Source organism: Cavia porcellus, unplaced genomic scaffold (genome assembly GCF_034190915.1).
Source record: "Cavia porcellus strain 051 isolate PalLab524CR breed Dunkin Hartley unplaced genomic scaffold, mCavPor4.1 scaffold_21, whole genome shotgun sequence".
Taxonomy (NCBI): Eukaryota; Metazoa; Chordata; class Mammalia; order Rodentia; family Caviidae; genus Cavia; species Cavia porcellus.
In genome coordinates, this window is record NW_026947504.1 from 47732282 (window position 1) to 47757548 (window position 25267).

General features: G+C 39.7%; 1 protein-coding gene across 1 annotated transcript in view; it reads right to left on the minus strand.

Moving 5' to 3' along the window:
* The window catches only part of Wdfy2 (WD repeat and FYVE domain containing 2), a 150929-nt gene extending 142935 nt beyond the window's left edge, over positions 1-7994 (minus strand). Inside the window, exon 1 of the mRNA XM_003477444.5 lies at positions 7563-7994. Coding sequence (XP_003477492.1) covers positions 7563-7699 — 137 coding nt within the window. The 5' untranslated portion in view covers positions 7700-7994. The remainder of the gene's footprint in view (positions 1-7562) is intronic.
* Between the last annotated feature and the right edge of the window lie 17273 nt (positions 7995-25267).

Consider the following 25267-nt stretch of genomic DNA (forward strand, 5'->3'; position numbering starts at 1 on the left):
TTAGATATAATTGCTGATACATAATCGTTTTACCTGCTACTTTCCATTCAATTATATTGTCTATTTAAAATGTAAATATACTCCAGAGATTATGATTACTTTCAATTAAAGTTGATCCTTAGAAACTGGAGGATAAAAAATATACTAATTAATGGAAAACACTTTAAATCTCCAAACAGCTCTATATCATAGGTACACTTGCCCAGCTTTAAAAAAAATTAAGCACATACAGAGTTCAATTCTCCATGCCAAAAAAAAAAAAAAGAAAAAGAAAAAAAGCTGGGGATTTAGCTCAGTGGTACAAGCACCTGTCTGACAAGCGCAACCCAGTACAAAAAAAAAGAAAGCAAGCATACAGAGTTCACCAACTTTCCTGATTTACATGAGTCCTAACTCGATAGTAAAGGAACCTATCACAGGGAGCCAAAAGGTAGCCTGTCAAACAGCTGCTGTTTGCTGCACTGGTAGTTTTTCATGAACTCTCTGGCTCTGGGCTGACAGGGTTTAAAATATCCTGATATGAAGGCTTCCAATCAGACTTGATCAATTCTATAACCACAATGGAAATTTCAGAAAGGCAGGCCAGGCCAGGGGTGGGTAAGTTGATGATGTGTAAGTCCCCAAGTTGAAATACATTTCTATCCTCTAGAAAATCAAAACAATAGAAAGAAACAGAGGATATGAAACAGCTCCTCCAAAGCACTGTATTTCAAATTCTTGTTCCCAGCCACTAACAGTGTCATGCAATTAACTGAAATGTTCATGCCATGATTTTAGACAACAGGACAGACACTATCAGTGCATGTGTCACAAGAAAAGGGTATCAAATTTTGTTTCACTTACCTATTTGTGCATGTGACAGTATGTGAGCTTAGGTAGTAATGCTAAATATATTTCTTATGATTTGCAGGTTGAAAGTTTCCAAAGATTACTTTTGACAACCCAGGCCTCCATGTGGGTGCTAATAAAACAACCAGAGCTAAACTGTTCAGTACATACACGAAACTGAAAGATTCAGCTAGAGGAAGGAATGTAGTGAATCCAGTTCAACTGTGTTATTAGGCTCCAACACAAAACAAATACTTCTGGAAAATTTCACCCAGCAGTCAATAAGCACTGCCATCCAAAGATTAGAAAGCATCATTTTATAGTTGTGCCATGAAACAGTTTCACAGGAGCATGCTGCTCTTCCCCTCTATACTTGAGACCTTGGGATGCTGTGGATATACCAATTTCATGCTTAGCTCGTCTTTATGTGGGGGCGTCAAAGGACTAAAAAGTCCAGTCCCTTTTTTGTCAGATGAAACTGAGGCCTAGAACCATAAAATACCCTAGCAAAGACCAAGGTCAACGCAGAGCAGGAGCCAGCTGGGACCAGACTGCAGTCGCAGTTCTTTTCCAGGAATTTAAAATTAAGGGCACAAGAACACATAGCAACACTCCCTGCCAAGGACAAGCAAATGACTGCTTTCCCTCTTTAGGTCTCACTAGTTAGTTTCTCACATCTCTGAACTAATTTTTTGCTAATTACTAAAGGAGTTTGGATAACACCTTCCCCCTAACAAACCCCCCTTTACAAAAAAAGTTCACTGATGAGACTGCTTAGTGAAGTTGCACAAGGGAAGTTATTTTTTCTGTGTTACAGAATTTCTATGTGAACTGTGGCACTCTTGAGAGACTTATTCATATAAAACCAAGAGGGTTGCCTCTTTCTAGTTCTTTCTGTTCTGAGACTGCAGTTCAGAAGAAAAGCATGGCTTGAACGTCATTTTCTTTTCAGGTAATTAGGTACACAATTCAGGTATTTAGTGTTACAAATCTCAGCAGATTACTTTGTAATCTTAAATCATAATTTACACATTTCTAAATGCCACAATGTGTTTTAATTTTCCCCAAATTGCTATTTTTTTTTTTTTTGATACGAAGATGACGCTCATAACAAGCAAAAACAAAAACAAAAACATTTCTCTCAGAGCCAAATGCCAGCAGCCAGGGAAAAATGCTGTGCAAGTAAAAGCCAGAATTCCTTTTTTAAAAAGTTTTCATTTGTTGGCTTTTGATTTTTTGGTCTCTAAAGACTCTTCCAGCTACCTAAATCTCCTGTGCAACGTGCTTCCTACGGTTTTGACCTACTGTTTTTCAAAGTAAGCTCAGTAACCCTGAGGTACAAGACAGCTAGCTGGTCTGCATGTCATAACCTGAGCACCATTCATGTAAGGAATGTCAGAGTTGTCACCTGACATTTTCCCTAAGGTTGCAATATCCAGCCTTGAATGTACAATGGTTAAAATCTATGAGGTCCAGCACAGAACATGGATTAACAAATAAAAGTAGGAAATTCAGAACCATTAGGAATTGGGGCCACATGAAGTTGAGTGTCCTCTTCTGAGCCTCTCTATAAAACAAGCTTTCCCACAGTGATCACTCCTTCATAAGTCAGTTTTCAACCTGTAGTGGCAAACAGGCATCCTGTTTCCAGATGGATTTGCTGGCATGTCTTGAATTCAAAGTAAACGTCTAATATTCAACATTCATATAGGTAAATTCCTTTTCTAGGACCCTAAAACCAGCAATGACTTTTGTCAAGTGACAGTCTCAAGTACAATGTTGGAAATTTATTAATTTAATGCCATTAATAGAGACATTTAAAAGTTGGTTTCCATTTTTGCTGAATTCAGAGACCTCACTATATCCATCCAAATCTTCAGCGTTCCTAAATACTTGCACTGTGGGTAAATTTTTCATTTGCATTCTTTAGAAAGAAAATTATATGAATGTATTCATGTTTACTGGGGCATAAATCAAAATAGCCAAGATATAAAGCTAGCCTAGATGGTATCTATACATAACGGAGTATTATTTAGCTATAAAGAAAAACTAAATTATGTCAGGAAATGGATGGAAGTGGTGATCATGTTAATTAAAAGACAAGTATTACATATTTTTCCCGATTCATGGAATCTGAAAAAGATGACTTAGAAGTACAAGGCAGACAGTGGGCAAAAGGAAGGGAATACAGGAGGAGAAGAATAAGAAGGGTAACAGCAGGATGGATATGACAAAAACATTCATCTGTGAAAATATCACACTGAAACCCAGAATTTTGTAAGATTAATAAGCACTAATAAAATATATTCAAAAACTAAAAAATTTAAAAAGAAAATTATGCAAATGTTACATAGTGCATAAAACTCCATCAAGAGCCCAACAGATTAATTACATTAGCTGAATCAGTTACATTTTGCTGAAGCAGAGACCTGCGTATAATTTTACAATGAAAAGAATTAATAGTAAATAGTATGAAGATTTATAAGTTAAAATTTTAATCTTTTCAATCACGCAAGTAGTCATGATCACTTAAAATAATGGTACTTCAGAGATGGGGAAAAAAGGCCTTCGATATGGAAAAAAATCCAGCTTCTCTCTTGTCCCATCATCCCAGGTTGTACTGGCAGCTACTAAACTTCTCTGGGCTTAACTTAAATATCTTTGCTCAGGGAACCTCATAGTCTCCTCAGGATATTCCAATTCAAACAGCCATTGCTTGATTCATTTAAGGAATATATGCTGCATTCAAGGAACATAAATCTCTTTACCAGGAGGTGACCACTGAATCTCTTTTTACTGGGCCAAAAATCGGATACCCTTTTAGCCGTAGCATGGATCTACTCTCAAGACTTACAGAGGACACAGCCAAGCATGTTGCAAAAATCTGATTCACAGCTGTGTGTGGTGGTACACACTTGTAATCTCAGTATCTTAGGAGCTGAGGAAAGAGGATTCCAAGTTCAAGTCTTGCCCAGACAACTCAAAATTTAAAAAAAAAATAAAAGGCCTAGGGATGTAGCTTAGTGGTAAAGCATCCTTGGGATCAGTCGCCAGTATTTGTCAGTCTGATCTAACCACCACAAGCAGAGAGATTTTTGGCAATCCCAGATATAATATTTGTATGTGTCTTTAGCTCACTATTGACTCCTAAAAAGGTGAATATCTACTACTGTCTAATAGGAAATTCTTTGTATGAATGTTAAGATTGCTGTCTTGTGTTACTATAAAGAACTTCCGAAGATAAAGGTCTGCCTGGATCTGCATCCTATCTGAAGACAGGTTCCCTACCAGTTTTAATTACTTGAAGAGGCTGCCATTGACAAGGGAGCCCTGAGAAGCTGCAGATCTAAAGTTTGACCAAAACAGAGCAGTGATTTTAGAGATCAAACTCTTTAGCAAGAAATGCTAAAACAGCATTCACTCAGAAAACACAGTCCAAAACAGAACTCAAAGTAGTAAAATTTGGTGTGTCCTTTGAAACAGAACCTAGCTATAAACAAAGCAATCCAGAAAAAGCCAACAGGCTCTGTATTACAGTGGCACCAGCAATTCTGTCTTACAAATCACATTTTTATATTTCTAATATACTCTTATGCTTCCTACTTTGATATGAAATAATGTTTCAAGTTGTCCTAATTGTTCTACAGCAAACTTGAAAGCAAAGGTTTTTACCCACTCATAGGCTTGATGATTTGAGTTTTGTGATCCCATTACCAAAGGCAATAGGAGGGTAAAAATGGTAACCTAAAAGAAAGTAAACACTAGAGGACAGTAGGTGGTGTGGAATCCGGCCATTCTCACTCATCTGAAAAATTTCCTTCCATATTACGAATCAAGGATAGTGATTTATTAAACAATATGCTTCTAATATTTCCCCCCTAAACTATAAGCGTATTTAAAGGACTCTGTCATTTTCATTACTTTCATGTACACATGTGACTGGATCACAAAATAAATTCAAATGTTTGTTTTTGAAATGACTGAAAACAATACATTGGCTTTCAAAGTTTTAAGGAACCTTAAGTCACCTAATACAAAACTCTTCCCACAAATGTTCATTTATTCCCAGAAGGCTCTCAGAGGTCATCAAAATACTCATTTAACAAATACCAAATAAATATCTGCAACAGTTAAGATAATAGAAAAACAAACCAAAGAACTAGATCAGTCACTGATACAACAAATGTTTACAGTGGGACTCCTATGTGCCAGATAGGATTTATAGACATTACAGAAAGTGAGACACACAGAGTTCCCATAGAGAACTTGCAGAAGATATAACAGACATAAAATATCTACAATACTGTTTAGAATAAAAAACGTTTTTTCAAAGGTATGTATAAAGGTTATTAGGAGTCAGATGTCAAAAAGAGAAACTAGGGTTTCATAAGAACTTGGAGGACACTGCCATTCAGGTATAGGACATAACTTGTGACTTGACTTTATAGTTAAGGAACAAAGACTGATTAGCTACCAGCTGAAGGAGTTAATGGTAACGGTTTTGCAGATTTTGACGGAAATCAATATTCTATCTCCATGTCTTTAGCATGGTATCAACTAACATTAACACTGGATTTTGAAAAGCAAAAGTACAAATCTATTCTTTCTTAATGTAAGTACCATATCCAAAAGTAAGCTCTAAATTAAAGTTGTTGTCATGTTTGAGTATAAGACCCAAAGAAGTACAGACTTGTCAATCTGAGTAAAAATATATGGAAAGAATAATATTAATTTCTGTCTGGACTTTATGTAGTGGTAACAGCATGAAAAAATAATTTCCATTTTACATTGTAAACTAGGAAAATAAAATCATAGCTAAATACCGTGTTTCTTTTGTCCTGTAATCAAATGAGATTTACTTTTTCTGTATACACTTGGAAACACAATGCCCAAACACTTTGAAACAGCTGTTTCCTTCAAGACAAAAGCAGTGAAATGGGAAGTAAAAGCATCAAAACTTCCAGGAATGGCAGTATATGCCTGTGAGGCTGAGGCAGGAGGATCACTGGGAGTTTGAGGCCAGCCTAGACCACAAAGTGAGTTCAAGGCCAGCCTGAACTGCAGAGGGAGACCCTGTCTTAAAAAGAAAAAAAAAGTTTCAAAACTAATATTAAAGGAATTTCTCCTCTTGATTCACTGAATTTATTGGTTTTCTGGTTTAGAATTGACCACTTTAATCTCGAGTATTTAAAATGGAAAAGTGACATCAATATATTCTTTCAATGTATTTTATAGAACGTATTCCATAAAAATAATTCTATGATGAAGAATTTCTAGGTTCCCTTATTAGAATTTTGCTTCCATGGAAAAAATTAAATACTGTCATAGGACTTTTACGTGAATTTCAAGACTTCTGACCATATTCCACCTCAGTCACTATATTTTTTCTGTCCATTGCAGACTGACTGCCATTAGGGTATGTTCACAATGTTTTCTAGTGGATCTGCAAGGTAAATTATTCGGAGCCATCTGTATCCAATACTATGTACACAAGCAGTGTGATACACATGTGTAATAAACTTATCTGAGATACACTGAAAGAACCTATCATAGAAATTAATCTACCAAACAAAAATTTTGAGGTCACATTATATACAAAATACTGACACGACTATAAAAACAGTAACAATTTGGGTTTAACCTCTGCAATTTTAGGAGTCACCATGGGAAAAAAAATTCACCTCTGCATGATCTGTACTTTTTTTAAAAAAATGATTTGTACTTAAAAAAAAATCTTTCTCTTTAAGGTAAAAGTCGCTCGTCATACCTAGTATACTTTAAAGAATGTTTATAGATATTAACAAAGGAATAACTTCAGACACATTACAATAGCTAAGCAGCATTCCTCTGGAAATTATCTTCGTCAGCCTTATTTCTTCATATTAAAGGGCATAAAGTTAAATTGAAAACGCAATGTAAGAGAGACTATCGAAGACAAAAAACTAGCTTCACTTCTGCAAAATAAGCAAAATTAAGCAAAAAGAAAGGAAGCAGGCAAAGGGAAGGAACTCAAAACAGTTATGTTAGTACCTTCCAAGTTCTCAGAAGCTTCCTGAGCTCGAAGAGATAAGGAGAAAAGAAAGAAGGCACCCTACCGAAGCCCGAAGTTACTCTTCACAACTTGGAATATCCTCCAAGATGTGAAGAGTAAGATGTCCGAGACACAGGAGTAGGTGGGAATGTCTGGGAGGAGGCAATGGCATTTGCTTTCTCCGTTTGGGACCCTAAAAACTGTACCCGAGAAGACCCCCCAATCCTTAGTTATCTTGCAGAGGCAGCTAAGAGCATCTTCCCAATGCACACACTTGCAGGGCCGAGCAGCTCCTCCGGCTCGGTTAGGGACCCTAAAAGCTGTACCCGAGAGGACCCCCAAGTCCTTAGTTATCTTGCAGAGGCAGCTAAGAGCATCTTCCCAACGCACACACTTGCAGGGCCGAGCAGCTCCTCTGGCTCGGTTACCACGGAAGGACCGAGGTCCGGGGTTCCCTGCGCCGTTAGCCCGAGGGGCACACCAGCTCGCCAGCGCCACACGGCCGCAGCGCCTGCCGCGGTTCCGGCTCCGCTTTCCGAAGCCCCGAGGAGGCGGCGGCGCTCTGCCGGACACCAGCACTATCGGGATGGGTACTGTAATAAAACTTGGAGGAGCGCGTCGACACCGCGCGGACTGGAGACGCGCGCTCGGGGACCGCCGGCCCGTCCCGCCTCCCTCGCGCCGAGGGGCAGCAGTCCCGTACCTGTCCTCTGACACGCTGATGACGCCCTCCTCTTTGGGCACGATCACGGCCATGTTCACCACCTCCTGAGACCCCTCGACCCGCTGCAGCAGGATCGGCTTGCGGGTCAGCGGCTTGGGCTGGATCTCCGCCGCCATCGGAGGGGGCGCGCCGGGGGCTCCGCCGCCAACAGCACCGCGGGGCCGGACACACGAGACCGCTGGAGCACGAGCTGAGACAGGAGCGCTGGCTGGCCGGAGCGGGACGCCGGAGACCGGCGACCATAGCCTAGCTACCTCTCAGGGGAACGACTGCGCGCTCCCCGTTTCGAGTACCAAAACCGCCACCACCCGAGCAGCAACCAGGCGCAGTCGCCAGAGAAGGGGGCGGAGAGCCAGGGGGCGGAGCCAGGGGTGGAGTCTACCTCAGGGGTGGCCGCTGGTGGGCGCGAGGGCGGCTCCACTTCCGGGAGGGTGACGAGGAAGGAGAGAAAACCTGAGGCAGGGGGCGGGGCGCTGGCGGCCAATACCCGTGCGTCATTCCTGAAAACCCATTTCCGCTCCGCCTCTCCGCGGCAGCCGGAGCTCCACGCCACAGCTAACGCGCATGCGCCTTCCAAATTCCACACCCAATGTTTAGTTCCCTTCCTCTTGAATCGCGTAGAAACGCTATTGTAAGCTTCTTTGGGAACGCGTTTGAGAGGCTCCGCCCTCTCCAAATGCTCTGAAAAGGGGGCGGTGATAGGGCGGGTAAAGCACGCAGGAAAAATGAGAAGCCTCTGGGAAGGAAAGGAGTTGGAACGTGACTGGGCATGCGCACGGTCTTAACAATGAAACGTAACAGGGAGGCCGCTTGGTGTTCCCGCAGCCACAGGGCTCAAGAGTACAGAAAGACTCCCCCATGGGCTTCTGGGAGTCGTAGTCATTGGCAACGCCTCTTCCTTGACCTGGAATGACCTATCACTCACTTCTGTGTGTTCCAGGCCTGGGAGGAACAGCGGTTCTGCATTGGCCTCCAACGCCAGGAAAACAAGGGCAGGCTTGGCTAAAGCAAGAGCATCGCTGCCCCCTGTGTCAGGCTACTGCATGGTGTAGTGTGGCGCAGAGAAGCTCGTGCAAGCATCTGTGAGGGAGTCTAGAGATCACCTCTAGGGTCAGTCTCCTTTCTGTAAGATGACTAAATGGTAGCTCATGGCCCAAGTCGGTGTTAAAAGCTCCATTCCAGTACTGGAACCCATGCCTTGCCTGCTCCTAGTCTTGTCCTTTGGCTTTCCCCTGGGGCAAAGGATATTTACTATATCAACAGTATGTGTGTACACATGTACAGTATGAAAATGGTTATAACACATTTTTAAAAGATAATTCTGGCAAGGATGTGGAAAAATTGGAATTCATGTCTGTATTGCAGTTGGAAACATAAAATGGGGCAGCCTCTTTGGAAAACAATCTGGCATTTCTTCAACAAGTAAAACCATGTTACCATGTAACCTAGCAATTCCATTTTTAGATATATACCCAAGAAAAATGAAAACTTCGGTTCATATAAAAATGTATGAATGTACACAGAAGTATTACTAATAGTACCCAAATGTTTATCAGTTTTGATAACACTGACACAACAGGATATTCGCAATAAAAAGAAATGAAATATTAACACCTGCTATACATGGATGAATTTTGAAAGCAATGTGCTGAATAAGATAAGCCAGTTTTAAAAACCACAATTGTACGATTCCATTTATATGAAATATTCAGAATCTATATAGAGAGACAAGGAATCAGATTACTGAGGGTTGAGAAGCATGACTACAGGGTACCAGGAGTTTTTTTCTTTCGGGGATGATAAAAATGTCTTCAACTTCTTTGTTGTAATGGGTACACATATCTGTGAATACAACAAAAACCATTAATTGCAAACTTTTAAAAGGTGAAAGCTATGCTATGTAAATTATAGTGTCTATTACCCAAAATTATTTGATGATTAGTTGACAAATTACATTATGTCTCTATCAATTTTATTGAAATAAACTATTTGGAAACCACTTGACTTTTTTGCATAATCACTGAAGTAACTTATTTTGTCAATGTCAGAGAAGTATACAAAGTCATATTATTATTTTTATTGTTTTGTCTGATTGAGTTTCTCTGAAGTGTTTTCTAGTTATTGAAAATAACCGGAAAGAAGATGTTCGGGTTAAAATACTTAAGAAAAGGTGTTTGAACCATGCTATCTTGTTTGCTTGTTTGGTGGGTGGTTTGTTCTGAGTTTTGAGGTTTTATTTCGTGTAGATTTTGGCAGTGCTGAATGAATCCAAAGCCTTCACATCCAGCATTGCCCCACCTCCTTTTTTAAAATTTGAGACAGTCTTGCTAAGTGGCTAAACTGTCCAGGCTGGGCTCAAATTTGCAATCTCCTGTGTCAGCCTCCTGTGCTGGAATAAAAGCATGTGCCACCACACTTGGTACTTGATTGTATCCTTACAGTACTGCTGTAACTCCCACCACTCTACCTTATATTTTAATTCAGGACCTCTAAGGTGAACCAATATACCTTTTTCTTTCTCTCTTAACCAAAATGTTGTAGGAAAAATACCAGGAACCTGTGGATTAACTCACTTTGTTAATCATCAAAGTTTCCCCCAAATGAGTGTCTTCTTATTGCTGCTGTTGCCCAGGAGGCTCTTCCTCCTTACCCAGGACAAAGCCTGGATGGGCAGAGATCTGAAGAGGGAGAATGTCTGATGTCCTGACACAAATTAGGTTGAGCAAAAAAGTATCCCTAAAAACTGAGGATAGGGAACTGGATACACTTAAAATGATGGTTTTGTGGGTACCACTTGAGAACTTCATGAACCAGAGTTACACAACCGAAGCTTGGATACTTCTTATCGAGGAAACAAAAGTGGGGCAGTGTATAGAGCTTTTAGGTAGAAGAAGGATTAAGGAGATTATTCTTAATAATTGGACTAAAATGACTTCTTTTAGTTCAACCAACTCCATCCTCTGAAGGCTAATTAGAGAAGAGTATGCGATTGGAAAAGAAAGCTCCCAGCAGATTCCAAAATCCTTTTGGGTCATTTCCCTGACATCCTCAGCAATGTAGACTGGTAACAGAAGCCTAGCTGGAGATGCAGGGATCCTGGCCTCATCAGATGAAACCCACACAGACTGAGGGGAACCTAGGAAGCGAGGATTCTGCAGACAGTCAGCAACAGGTCTGACTGGCAGCTACGCACAAACTTCTAGGCTGAGGTTCAAGAGCAAGTTTTAGATCCGGTGGCAGTTTAGAAGCAATGCAGGGTGCTACAGGTGGAGGAGCTGGTGGCCTGAGGTGTCAGAGCTGGTGACTCTGAGCAGGAGGCCTAGGCCTTAGGTGTCAGCACTAAGGAACAAGATGAGCTCTTAATAGGGAGCCCTGAGACAAATCACTCACGCTTTCCTAGCCCCTTATTCATTCATGTCATGTAGATAATTATGGCACCAATTTACAAAGTCATTGTAAAACATAAGTAAGTTCATATTATTTGAAGGAATAAACTGAGTATCTGACAAATACCTGCTCTAAAGGAAGAAGGGAAAGATGAAAAGGAATTGGAAGAGAACCATAGAGCAGACAGATGGAGAGAAAAAGGGAGACAAAAATGACCAATCTTTTTCAAAACAAGGCAAAATGAATCTAATGATCAGAAATGTGTCACAAGTCAGAGCCAGATCACCTTGCAATGGAAACCCCCACCTCTTTAAAGATATCTAAGAAGTGAGAGTTAAAGGTAACCTGCATCTTCACTTGTAAGCTAGAATTCACTGTTCTGAACTTCAGTGCATTTTCTTGGTGCCTCCCAGGCACACTCACAAAATCCCTACAGAACAAATGAATGGTCCCATGGCATGTAACTACTCTGATGACTAACATTTCCCCAGAAGAACATCTTTTTGTTACACCAGGCACACCACCAGTCAACACCCTTCTATTTTGACTTCCTCTTCCTCTTCCATTCCTTCCTGGCAGCACCCATGGGGGCTCCCTCAGCAAGAAGATTTTCTGGTTCTGAAGCTTAGCTTAACACCAGAATGCCCAGGAACTTTGGAAAATGCAGCTTTCTAATCTTCTGACTGAACCACTAAATTTGGTTTTCCAGGAGCTTGGCTCAAGAATCTGAACTTCTTTTCATGGGGGGGGGGGGCAGGGAAACAGCTCAGTGGCACAGCACCTGCCTGGCAAGCTCAAGGTCCTGAGTTTGATTCCCGGTACCAAAACAAAAACAAGACTTCATTTTGGTATATCGGTACATGTATATAACATGGTTTATTTTTACACACACCCCCACTGCCATTCTTCCCTTCCAACCCCTCTCCCTCTGAAAAATAGGAACATTTTATAAAGTTCTTTTTATTTATTTATTTATTTATTTTTGTCTTTTTTTTTTATCAGTACCGGGGATCGAACTCACGACTGCCTGCTTGCAAGGCAGGCGCTTATGCCGCTGAGCTAAATCCCCAGCCCCCCATTTCATAAAGTTCTGATAATCTAACAAAGGATCCAGTGAGAATGACCAGCAAAATGCGGGGAAGGCCACCACTCAGAGCACTTCCCTCATTCTCTTTCCCTTCCCATTTTGAAGCACGGGACCCATGATGCTTGCTGTTCCACTGTGTTAGCCAGTGTGTCTAGGCAGACCAGGGTCTCTTTTCTGAGTAACAGAGCGTAGCTTGTAGCTTTTCCTGCACTCACCTGTGCTGGAAGCCAGCACAGTGTTTTTTACTATGTTTTTCCATTAAACTTGCCCTCTGCTTCCTTAGCAGTAACCCAGGCAAGCACATGGCAATAGTATATCTTCATACACACAAACAGCTGAAACACGGCCCATCCAGCTACATTTTTAATGGACTTTAATAGAACAGGTTCACAGAAAAGTTGAGCACAATTCAGAGCTTTCCATGTGTTTCCTGACTCTACACATAAACACCCTCCTCTCTATCCACATCTCCCCTCAGAATGGTACCTTTGTTAAAATCAGGGACTCTTTATGGGCACATCGTTATCACCCAGCATCAGTAGTTGACGTCTGCGTTAATTCTTGGTGATGTATTTCACAAAACAGTTTTACTGCCCTGAAATTCCACTGCTTTACCTTTTCACCTCTTCCCTCCTACTTCAGTCTCCCTAAACTACTCATCTTCTTCCTGTCTCCACAGTTTTACTTTTCTCAAAAGACCTCATAGTTGAAATATAGCCTTGCAGATTGGCTTCTTTTGCTTACTAAGATTCATTTGTGTTTTTTTTTTTCATGTCCTGATGGTTTATTGCTTTTTAATGCTAAAAGAGGAACCACAGTGTATTTATTCATCTGCTTACTGAAGGACATTTTTGATGCTTTCAAATTTTAACAATTAATAAAGTAGCTATAAACATCCACATGTAGGCTTTTTGCAGACACAGATTTTCAGCTCATTTGGGTAAATACCAAGGAGAATGACTGCTTCATTAAGACTGCTTCATTTTGTAAGACACTGCCAAACTGTCTTCCTAAGTAGCTATAATGTACTATTTATTTTGCACTTCAACCAGCAATCATGGAAAGTTAGGTTTATCTAAATATCTCAGGCAAATCAACTCTCCTGGAATTTTCTGCAGGGGATCTAGCAGAGTGGTATAGAATGAAGTAGGAGAGGAAACCAACTTCAGAGAAATGATAGTGAAGTGAAATAGGGAACAAAAAAAGGGAAGGAAGGGAGTTTTCTTTTCTGCTCCTTCCTTGCTTTCTCTTTAAATGAACTTCATGCCACCACAGACCCACCCACATATTAGCTCTAAAGTGGCTGAGGTGAGGGGCAAGGGCTGTGGCCAGTGAGGTCTGCCTCTTACAAGATCCAGGAGCAGGGGAATCCCAAACATTTTAGGTCAAAAGGAAGTGGGTCTACTATTGCTAGAGCATGGCAGCTGTCGAAAAATATTGCTTGATGGAAAGTACAAATGCAAACCTCAACTTCTCAGTTTGCCTGGCATTCAAGGGTCTCATACCCTTGGTTTAGCTCAAGAAAGCCCAGATTCACTTGCCATTCCATAGACACTATCTCCCTTCATTCTTTTTTTTTTCTAGAAAATATTTGTTCACTGCCTGCTATAGGGCAGGATTTGACCTGGGCACTGGATATGATTAACTTTCTTTTGAAGTCAAGGTCGGAGCTCAAAGCAGTTCATATTTTGAGTTTGTCACCCTCCCCTCTCCTCTCCTCTGACTGTAATGTATGATGCACAAGTAAAGAAGGGGAGTTGTTATAGTAAGCAAGCATTTGGTTTAAAAATAAAGAACAGGCTAAGGTCCTAGTGCATAATTATTTGGTCAGGGCTGTTGAAAATGTTTTTCATCAAACACTGTTTAATAGAAAATATGACAGAATTAAATGGGAGCTGTGGAGAATGAAATTTGTTCATATGAATAATTAAATGGAAAGTGTATGTGTTAAGTGTACTGCCACTTAGGAAAAATGATTTATTCACTTGGAAGCAGTCGATCTTAAATATAACTACAGTTGTTTGGCTAAGGAATGGACAATTTGTGTTATATGACAACTTTTGGGGTTAATATTTTCCAGCAAAATTCCTACTTTTTGTTTAATTTTTCACAAAAAATTACACATGAGGAAGATAAATGGTTTCTGTTAATAGAGAATGACCTCATGTTTTTATTCTAGGACCTCAATTGAAGGACAGTAGTTAATGGCCAAAATTCTAATGCTGTCACCAGGTTCCTAGTAGAATATCACCTAAAACTCTAGGGATGTCTGTTGACACTTTAAAACCTTTTTATAAGCCTCAAGTGTCAACACAATATAGCCAATTCTGCAGATGAAGTAGCTGTTGTTATAGATGCATTGACATAGTTTTAGGAAAAGCATGCCCCATCCTCCGACTTCACATTATAAACTACTGTTTAAGCAAAAACTCACCTTTCCTCTTTTGTTACACTGCCCCTGGCATTAAGTTCAGTGCAAGGTGTCAAGACAGTGCTCAGTAATGACAAATTACAGAATGGTTGAATCTTAGTATCTTTGCAAAAATGTTTCCAGTGAAATGAAGCAGAGAGGAATCACATGTGTCTTAAATCAATAGAATTTACTTGGCAGTTCATACTAGAGACCAAAGAGATCTTGACAAAGATTTATTGCCCAAGATGCCTTCTCTTGAGTAAAATTGGTTAGAATTAGACTAATTTCCCTTAAGAGCAGTAAATACCAAGGGAAAAGAGCCTGTATGGCAAATGACTTAATGTTATTCTTTTTCTACAACTGCTGTTGCCTCTAGAGATGAAACAGAAAAAGATCACACACACACACACACACACACACACACACAAAATCTTCTAAAACAATAGGGATGGTAGGAGCCCATATTGACAAAAAGAGTTCAGGTAGAGCATGGAATAAATTGGAAATTCTAATAAGAAACAGAAAAACATGTTTGTGATCCCATAGAATACCTCAAAGTTTAAGCTCCTACAGTACATTCCAGAAATAGTCATTGGGCTTCTAAAACTTATATTTTTCTTCTAAAGTATAAAGTTCTAAAGAAGGTACATTCTACATGATGTGTTCATAGACTGAACATGTTTTAATAGACAATTTCCTTTGAGATTGGTGTAAAAGGAGCCAGTAGAACTATTCCTGAACAGAGTGCTGCAGAAAGCAGCCACGTGACTCCAGGTCCTCACTGTCCTCAGCCTCGGTCCCTCCAAGCCATCCTTCGTGCTGTTAATATTTCTAAAACCCCTGTCTGGTCATGTTGTTCCCAAACACGAACTCTCTTTGAGAGCTTTCCATGTCTTTAGAACGGAGCCTGCACCCATCTTCTGAGAAGCCCACACTTCTCTTTGCAACCCCGTTTCTCACTTTCTGTACCCCCAAACTTTATTCAGTGACACTGCGCCAAGTAGGATGGTTTCAGCTGCAAGTCACTCTGTTTGATCCTGAAACAACAAAGGGAAAACCAGCAGCGACTTGATCAGTGTTTGGTCAGATCATTGGTCCATTTTTCTGCAGTCTCTTTAGCTCTTTGCGACACATTTATCCTCCAGTTGGCTCCCCTTGTGGCAACAAAATGAAAAGCAGCAGCTCTTAGGTTTGCACGTTTCCTCTTTCACATGGAAGAAAAGTGAACATCTCTCTTTCCCTCTTGATCAAAGCAAAGGCCTGGGCTGTTTCCTGATTAGACATACCCAGCTCTGAACTAATATTCCCGAGGAAGTCATGGCTAATTTGCACAGGCCTGGAGGACATGCCGCACTGAGAACCAACTCCTTCAGCCCTAGGGAGCATCACATCCTCTGTAAAGTCCTTTGAAATCTCTTGCTCCAAATACTCCCTTCATTCTTTTTCTTTACTGAAGTGCTGAGAATCAAATCCGGGGCCTAACCCTTTAGGTAAACTCTCTACCGTTGTGTCATGCTTACACCCAAGACAGACGTGACTTACACACTTTCTCAGTGTCCACCAACTATTTGTCAAATAAACTCATCTGGTGAAGTAGAAGGTTAACCTCTTTAGAACAGAAATCATATTTTATGCATTCACTATTCTTGGCACTTAGAAATAACCAGAGAATATATGATCAGTCCTTAAACATACTCTGGGTTTTATTAATTTTACTGGAGGAACTGATCACCAACTGTGGGTACAGTTGTGACCTTTTCTGACATGATGTACTCAAGAAAGAGACAGTTCTCAAAAAAAATTAACTGGTGACTGGGGCACAGGCAAATGGCTATGTCTCTCTGGTCTCAGTCTTCTTGGCCTGAGCTTAAAGAGTGATTGTAAATGTCTTTGAGGGTACAGGACATTATATGAGTTGCCAGTAATATGTCCATATAAAGACAGAAACCAGGCAATAAGCTTTTTATAGGGAACTCAAACTGGTAACTTGGTTAACCAGTTTACCTAATTATATTTAAGCTCTATGCTCATGTTACCTTCATTATTCTTAATTACAAAGTAGGGAACATTCTCTAAATTCTATTTCCTCTCACATCAGAGCTCTGAGAAAACTACACAACTTTTAACTTCCTTCAATTAACAGCATCTGAGGGTAAGGAATCAAACATTTGGGGTTGGGGATGTAATTCAGTGAGTAGAACACTTGCCCAGAATGTGCTAGGGCTCTGGGTTTGAACTCCAGTACTGAAAAAAATTCCAAATCATGAAATAAAATTATCATTGTCCACAATTTTAGACACACTCTTGGTAGGCCATGGTACATATATGGCAGAGAATCCCAGGAAGTAACTGGGCCATGTCAGGGAAGCTAATAATGACTTAGCAAATGTTACATGCCCTAAAAATGCTAACTGTGATATCAACACAAATATTCTGAAGAATCCTGGAATTTGATACATGCAGTATTAGATGCCACTATAAAGCAGCAGAAGACAGGTCCTAAGAACTGGGTGAAGTCACATAAAAATGTAACAGCTAGAGACTATTAATAAGTATAATCTAGTAGAGTAAAAATTACACATCTGTGATGGCAGAGCCTCAGCATTATCTGCCTGATTACTGAGCGAGTGATCAGTGTGGAATGATATTAGTCAGGGCAGGTTCCTGAAGGGATGACTCACTAATTTTTGAACAGAGGCTGGCATAGATGATAGTAGATGATACTTGAAAAATATTACCTTAGCAACTGGATAGAGAATGAGCTGAGATGGGGGAGCACAAAGCAGGGAGACTAGGTAGGAGGCAGTGATGCAAACGAGGTAATGGGAATCAGCCTTGTGCATGGGCTGTAAAGTTAGCAGACATGGTTTAGAGAATGTAGTTAATGTAACCAGCTGGTGACTGCATGGACTTTACAGAAAGACTCACTTGGACTCTAATCCTGGCTCCATCACTGACTAGTGATGTTATTTGGGTAGCTCACCTACCTAATTTATGTCTATTCCCTCATTCACAAAGATGCAGGAAATAATAGTATATTGGTGGGTATTCATCATTGCTGCTGTCTGGTAGCTAAACATCCTCTTTTGGACTTGAGCGACCAAGCCATTCTTTGGTCTGCCTCTGGCAGCTAAGCTGTGAGCATGTTCTCTAAGCAAAGGCTGGTTGATAACCATCTCTCTTTACTTGGTGGTAGTGGAGCAAAGGCACTGTGGTCAGTTTGAGTCTGCAAGGCTACTATGGTGAGCCTGAGAGTCCAGGGACATGACCTGGCTTGTTCTGGAAATTGTTACCGAGAGAGGATGCTAACTCTGTGCTCTCTTTTTTCTTTGGCTCTCACCTGTATTTTATCCTCCACCTCCCTATGGATGCCATCGGTTACCTGAGGCTTCCTATAAATTCCTTTTCTGCTCACAATACACAATCCTGCTTTTAGCAAGAACCTTGACTAGGACACAACCTCACAAAGCCACTTGAGGGTTGAACGTGACAGTGTATACACACTCCTTAACCCAGTATCTGCCACAGGTACGTGCTTACTAAAAGGGTGACCTACGTTTGTGACAGAATGGTCACAGATGTGGATAGTTAACTGTGGAAGAAAATAAAAAGGAAAAACGGGAAGGCAGAACCGAGTTTGCAATCTGCCTGTCGTATCACTATTCTGTCTCTAGTAAGAACATGGAAGCACAGCTTCTTTCTTCATTAGGGATGGCAACAGTAGGACCCGTCATTGTGTCAACTGAGAACACGGTACTCCATCGACGTGATAAAGCCTGACCTTCATAACCTTGTCCCGACCGCTTCTCCAGCCGGATTCTTGCGACTCCCTGGAAGACACCTGATGATGAAGTCAGGTCAAGCAGTCAGTGGGCCACTTGTATAACCATGTGATGTTGAGCTTCACTGCCTTCGCATATTAGATCTTTTTGCTGGTGATGTCTCTTTTGTACATGTGCAGATGCAGGTGCATGTGCATGTGTGTGTGTGTGTGTGTGTGTGTGTGTGTGTTGCTGGGGGTCAGACCCAGAGCCTTCCAACACTGGGCAAGTGCTTAACCCCTGGGAAACACCCCCAGCTGGAGGGTCCTCACTCTCTCTCAACTTGACCATCTCTCTTAAATATCTTGGTTTAGGTATTTCCCCTACCTAAAGCCTTTCTAATGTTTCCAGCAAGAGTTACACTTCGTCTCTTCTGGGTTCCCAAAGAATTCTGTTCATGCCTCTCTGAGAAATCGCATTTTATTTTAATTTCCTCTTCATGGCTCCCTCCTGCCCTGTGTGGTCACAGACAATGGAAACTATGGTTTAATTGTCCAGCATGTCATTTACTAACATTATTTTGCACATGCACAGTATATCACAGGCTTATTGCTAAATGCCCAGATAATTTTTTTTATAGATAAAGGGGTATGAATAGAAGATAATGAATCTAATTCAACAATCCACATATGAAAGTCAGTCTTGCTTGTTACTTGTTAATGTGGTAAGTAATAATTAGTGGCCTTTGAACTTCCTAGATTCTAAAGGGCAGAGTTCTGTTTTAATTCACCTTGTACCTACAGCTTTGTACCAACAAATGTATAACATAATTAATTAGAATCCTTTCTGAGGTGCTATTTTATTTTAATCAAAGCAACGTTGGTAATGTTCTAAAGAGATATGGCTGGGGAACCTGCCTACAATGGGCCAAGATTTTTCTGTAGATATATTTCTAGCTCTGGTTCCCATGATTCACCTAGTAGCCTTTCACAAATAGGAACCTTAATTAAAAGAAATACTTCCTTTATGCCTTCCTGGTGTGAATTTAAATGCAAGTTGTCTAAGGAACATAGCCTTAACTTTAAATTTAGCTATTTTACTTGCATTGTCCTTCAATTTTATTTTTTTACAAATTTTTATTTAAAAGATTTTAGATATTTATTTTTAAATAAACATTAAAGCCTTGCGATCCAAAATTCAGCAATGCAATATAAACTCTCCTCCCCAACCCCTTGTTCCCTAGACACCCAGTTTCTTTCCCTGAGGGCACACAAAGCTATTGTTTTCTTATGAATTCTTCCAGTGATATTTTATGCACATAAGGAAATATTATTTTTCTCTTACTGCCCTTTTACACAAAAGCTACCTTGAAACACATAGTTGTACATGTTGTTTTTTCCACCGAAGAGTCTGTATCACAGAGATTTTTTTTATATCAGTACATATTTTTCCCCTGCCTGCATTGCTACTGCATGAGTAGAATATAATTAAACTGGCCCCATGTTGATGGCCCAATCCCTTCCATTTTATAAACAATTCAGAGCAGCTCTTTTAAGTCTCCCTCCAAATTTCCTACCTAGTATCTACTTCCTTAAAGCTCAAAAAAGTGCTACCTCTTTTATTTCACAAAGGAACAGACTGTGACCATTAGATAGAAATTCCGTCCCTTTCCCGCCTCCTCTGCACCTTGTGGTTTGTGTTCCTTCAGTACTTCTCAGAAACGTTTTTTTTAAATCTCTGTATCTTTCTACATGCCAGTCCGATTCCCACTATCCTTGGTTTGCTTGAGAAACCTGTACTAACCTTTCAAATTCAAGTGTGGAAATCCCAGTAAAGGGAATTGTTGCTGAATTTTATACCTGTGCCTTAATCCTCTGAATTTAAGACTGGGTCCAGCAGTCCCATCCCTTACTATTCTACTATAAATTTTAACTTTAGCATAATAGTAGCAGGCTGTGTGTCTCAGTACCTTTCCTTGAGGGATACAGGAAGCAATCTATGTGTTTAACAACTTGCTATGATGAAAGAAAAGGTGTGTACACATACGCAAAAAGTGTCACACCCAAAGTTTCACTGACATAATGCTCCACATAACTGGTTTGGTGCATGTTTACATGAGCATCTTAGAGGGTCCAATAGACCCATGACTCCAGAATTTGTTTCAAAAAGTTTTCTTATGGTTTTTCTAGTAGAAGTAGCCTAATTCAGTACAATGGCACATAAAAAATCGTATTCACAACTTTCAAAGGAGACCAAAAGTGAATTATCAGATTACTCATTCATGGATGATGGAAATGATCCATTATAGTGCAATTCATGGTTTCATAACAGAAGAATGGTACGAGCATAAGAAGCTGCTGCTGCTGCTGCTGCTGCTGATGATGATGATGATGATGATGACTTTGACATTAGCCATGTGAGCCAAAGTTCCTATAACAGTGAAATGGAACAAGAATCTACTGACACAGACATAGGAAATGCAGACCTCCTTGATTCAGATGACAAAGAAGTCAGCAATGTGAGTACAGCAAAATGTTACAAGACGCTGTGAAATAACAAAGGCTGAAATGCAAGCAAAGCGTTCTGTATGACAAATAGCCATACTCAAAACTATTTCCTATGACATTTCCCAGCAGAACCAAAAGCATTCATCTTATGATAATCACAGGAATCTAAAGACTTATGGAAAAGTGATGGTCAAAATACGACATAAAAAGTTATGCCCCTGTAGATATGAAGACTTATGCTTTCAATTTAGACATTTATCCTGGAACTCAGCCCTCTGGTCTTTATTCATATAGTAATAATCTGAATGATGTTGTGAACAGACTTGTTGCTCCTGTCTCCCAAACTAATTGGAATATAACATTGGACAACTGGTTTGCCAGTTTCCAATTGATGCTACATTTGCTAACAGAGCACAGGTTGACAAATGCAGGAACTGTATACAGGAATAAAACAGAAATTTCAAATGAAACGCTGCAGTTTCAAAACAGAGAATTGTATAGCACAAATTTTGCATTTCAGAAAGATGTAACATAGGCAAAGAAAAACCAACTGGTGCTGCTGGGGTCAACACTGCCATGTGATAGAAATATTTATAGAGAAACCTTCATAAAATGGAAGGCTGAGATGGAAACTTTCCTACAACAATACCAAAGGTAGAGTACATGTGGTTGATATGTTTGGAAGCAACTATGAGGTTACTTGACACACATAACATTGGCCAACGGTTATATTTTACTCAATCCTAAACATGTGTGGTATAGATACTTTGATAATTTACAAAGAAAATATACAGTGAAAAATGTCATGGATAAATTTTCTTAGAGAATTGGGACTGGAACTCATAAGAGATCATTTATTGCAGAGGAAAATCAAAACGTTGCTGCCCAAAGAAAGACACAAAAAAAGTTGGGGCACATATTGGTGAGCTGACAGACGAACAGGTAGGTACAGCATCACAAGACCTACTATGACAACAGGAAAACAAGACGATGTCAGCTGTGCCCTACAAAACTGTACAAGAAAACGAAACATACGTGCTATCAGTGTAAGCAATACTTGTGTGTGGAACATGCAGTTGTCATGTGTGCAGACTGCCTTGGATGTGACCGTTGAAACAAATATGATTTCTGTGGTAGACTTTTGTTTATGTTTACCTTGTAGTTCACATAGGTTTTTATTTTTGATGCTGTCTTTTAAGTTTTTTTAAGCAAATAAACAGCTTATATGAAAATATGGATGCTATTCTAAGCACGTATTATGTATTTTGTATTTTTATTTTATTGATACCTGATTTCCCCACTCAGTGCATGTTGTACAATATGGTGGGCAGTTCTGAACAAAACAGGAAGAGGAGACAAGAATGCCATGCTAGAAAGGAAAGCTAAGCACGGTGCTATAGTGTGAGATACGTATATGGAACAGGCAGTTGCAATGTGTGAAGACAGCCTTGGGTGTGACAATTAATGCAAAGCTAACTTTTGTGATAGAGTTCTATTGCTATTTGCATTGCAGTTTATACGGAAATTTATTTCTGATGTTATCTTTTAGGTTTTGTAAGCAGGTTATGCCGCTGATGTGAAAATGTTGATGTCTATTCTAAACAGAATATTGAGAACTTAATAGTTTATATTACTGATATTTGGTGCTTGTGTCAACTGCACACTGTAAATATATTAAGAACTTCTTGACAAAACACTGAGACCACTGAAAAGTCAAGTATGTCCTACAAAAAGCCAGGAAAACAAAACACATGTGCTGTCAGTGTAACCATGTGTACATGGAATGTGCTGTTGTCATCTGTGCCTTATGTGTGATAACTGAAGATTGCGTTTTTTATGAAGTGCTATTGGTATTTTCACTGTAGTTCATATAAGAATTTATGTTGTTCTTTTTTAGACTTTGTACAAAAAAAGGTTAGTGTTGAACTTTTTGATGCCTTTTTATATACACTCAATAAATATTAAAAATCCAGTACTTTATTTTTGACATTTTTTCCTGTTAAGTACTCATTGTTTAATATAATAAAATTCATAAAATTAAAATAATTGACCAAGGAGCTAGAGATTTAGCTCAATGGCATAAGTGCCTGCCTGGCAAGCACAAGGTCGTGAGTTCGATCTCCAGTACCAAAAGTAAATGAATTAAATAAAATAAAATAATTCATCAATATAAATATTTTTAAAAAAATAAGCCTGGGTCTGAAACTCCTATGTTTCTGTGCCTTTATGACAAAAATAGGGTTATACTTCTTACTGTAATACTTAATGCCCTTGACTCGGCATTATATTTGCAGTTTGAAATTTGTGTTCAAGTATATGTTCCAATAATTTGCAGGGCAGCTGTGCTCACCACTATACCACCAACACCGCACGTGTTCCAATAACTTGGCGAACATTCGTATCAGGGTGCTGAACATTTAGCAGAGTCTAGTCATAGAAACTGCTCAATAAGCACATGTTGAATAAATGAGTGCTTCAGGTGGAGATGTAAGCATATGCCTTGACAGACAACTGCAGAACCATGGAGCATGCCTTCAGCTTTGCATAGTATACTGCAAACAGCACTGGGCCAAACATTGAAACCCAATTCTAGTCCGCAGGAACTTTTCTAATGCGGTCATTGCTGCATTCTCAGTGCTGAGAAAGAATGAAGCTTTGCAAATCTACTAAAGATGACATTTAAATCAGTCTACAAGGAGGAAGCTAGAAATAGAGGGTCTGTAGCTTTTGGACAAACAAGAGAATATACCTCATGCCCAGTCATGGGTACATCATTGTAATTCCAGTGAATTTATTAATAGCTTACATTGAACAAATCCAGCCAGTTAGCTTTTTAAAAAAATATATCTTATAAGCCAGGCGTGGTGGCTCATGCCTATAATCCCAGCATTCAGGAGGCTGAGGCAGGAGGATCGTTGGGAGTTCAAGACCAGCCTGGGCTACAAAGTGAGCTCAAGGCCAGCCTGAACTGCATAGCAAGACCCTGTCTCAAAACACAACAAAAAAAATCTTATAAATGAAATTAACATAGTTCCTATAGTTTCCTCTAAGTTTTTCTTTTTAAAATGTTTTATTTTAAAGAGAAAAAAGAGATAAATCAAGAAGCAAACAAATCTAAAAACCAACAAAAGCAAAACAACAACAAAACCCTCCAGCTATGTATAGGTTTTCAAAATGAGATCATAGGAATTTAATGATGGTTGTGATACTGCATGTTGCTATCTTCAAAGTAGTTGCTCAGGCCACTCGACACAGGAAAAAAACAAAACAGTAAAATGGAACAAAACATTGGATTTCAAAAACAAGACAGAAGGAAATCCTTCACACTGCCATCCTCTAGGTAAATGCCCAGACCAGCAGCCCCAGGGCTGCAAGGTCAACCGAACAACACAAGCATCAAGTTATTTCTTTCACTTCTGCTGCTATCATCTCACCCGGAGTCCTCCGATCAGCCAGCTGCTGACCACTACAGCAGATGGGGGATTCTCTTAGGGTTTCCCAGCCCTCCCACCCTCTGGTTGGCAGCAAGGCGTGGTTTGTTTTCTTGCTGAATTTCTTACTGATCTCATTGGTAGAGCCTGCTTCACAGGAGGGTGTGGTTCTGCTTCATGCTGAGTCTCTTACCCAGCCTCAAGGCAGAGCCTGCTTCATGGGAACCTGCTTGGTGTTGATCACATGATCAATTGAGAAATAAAATAAAATCTTTACTGTTAGTCTTGGGTAAGTGAGGCTCTGGGCTTCTTCCTTATGAGTACCAGTGAGAGCAATAATGTAAAAATCACTGACAGTCACCAGAGACTGAAACCGAAACAAGATCTTTACTCCACCTGGCCCGTCTCCCGACACCGTATTGTGCGTGTCTCTCTTTCATTTACCAGAATGCAAATATTCTCCTATCTTCTCTTTCTGAAACAGTACTGACATGCACAATATCAGTTCTCTGCTATGAAAACAAGACCTTTTTATCTTAATGCTTCAGATCAGATACCATGGTTATCCATGTATTATTTCTGAACCAAGACTGAAAATTAAGAAAAATCAAAAACATTGTATTTATAATTCTTATTTCCATAGTGTTGAATAAATATTTGTTGAATGACTACATGAATATTTTGCCATCAATTAACTCTGTAATCCTGTACCAATTTTATTTTTCTTTTCTAAGTCTCATTATCCTCTTCTATAAACTGAGTTTAAAACATATTTTTCAAATTATTTTTAATAGATTGAAAAATATGTTTTAAACTCAGTTTAAACCCTTTCTATAAAGAAAACCTGAAGCAGAGACCAATAAATAGAACAAAAAATGTAGAGTTGCTCTAGATAAAAACATTTTGGGAGCCCTAGACTTTTTTCACCTAATTTCTGACCATGATTCACTAATTTCTGAACCCCCAGAATTTCCTGCACACCATCGAAAAACCACTGGAATAAATCTAAATATAAATTACTCCGACTCTCAGACTTGGAAAGGAGTGTATAGTCGATTGGGTCCAGAGATTCCCAAATTACAGCCTCCCAATTTAAAA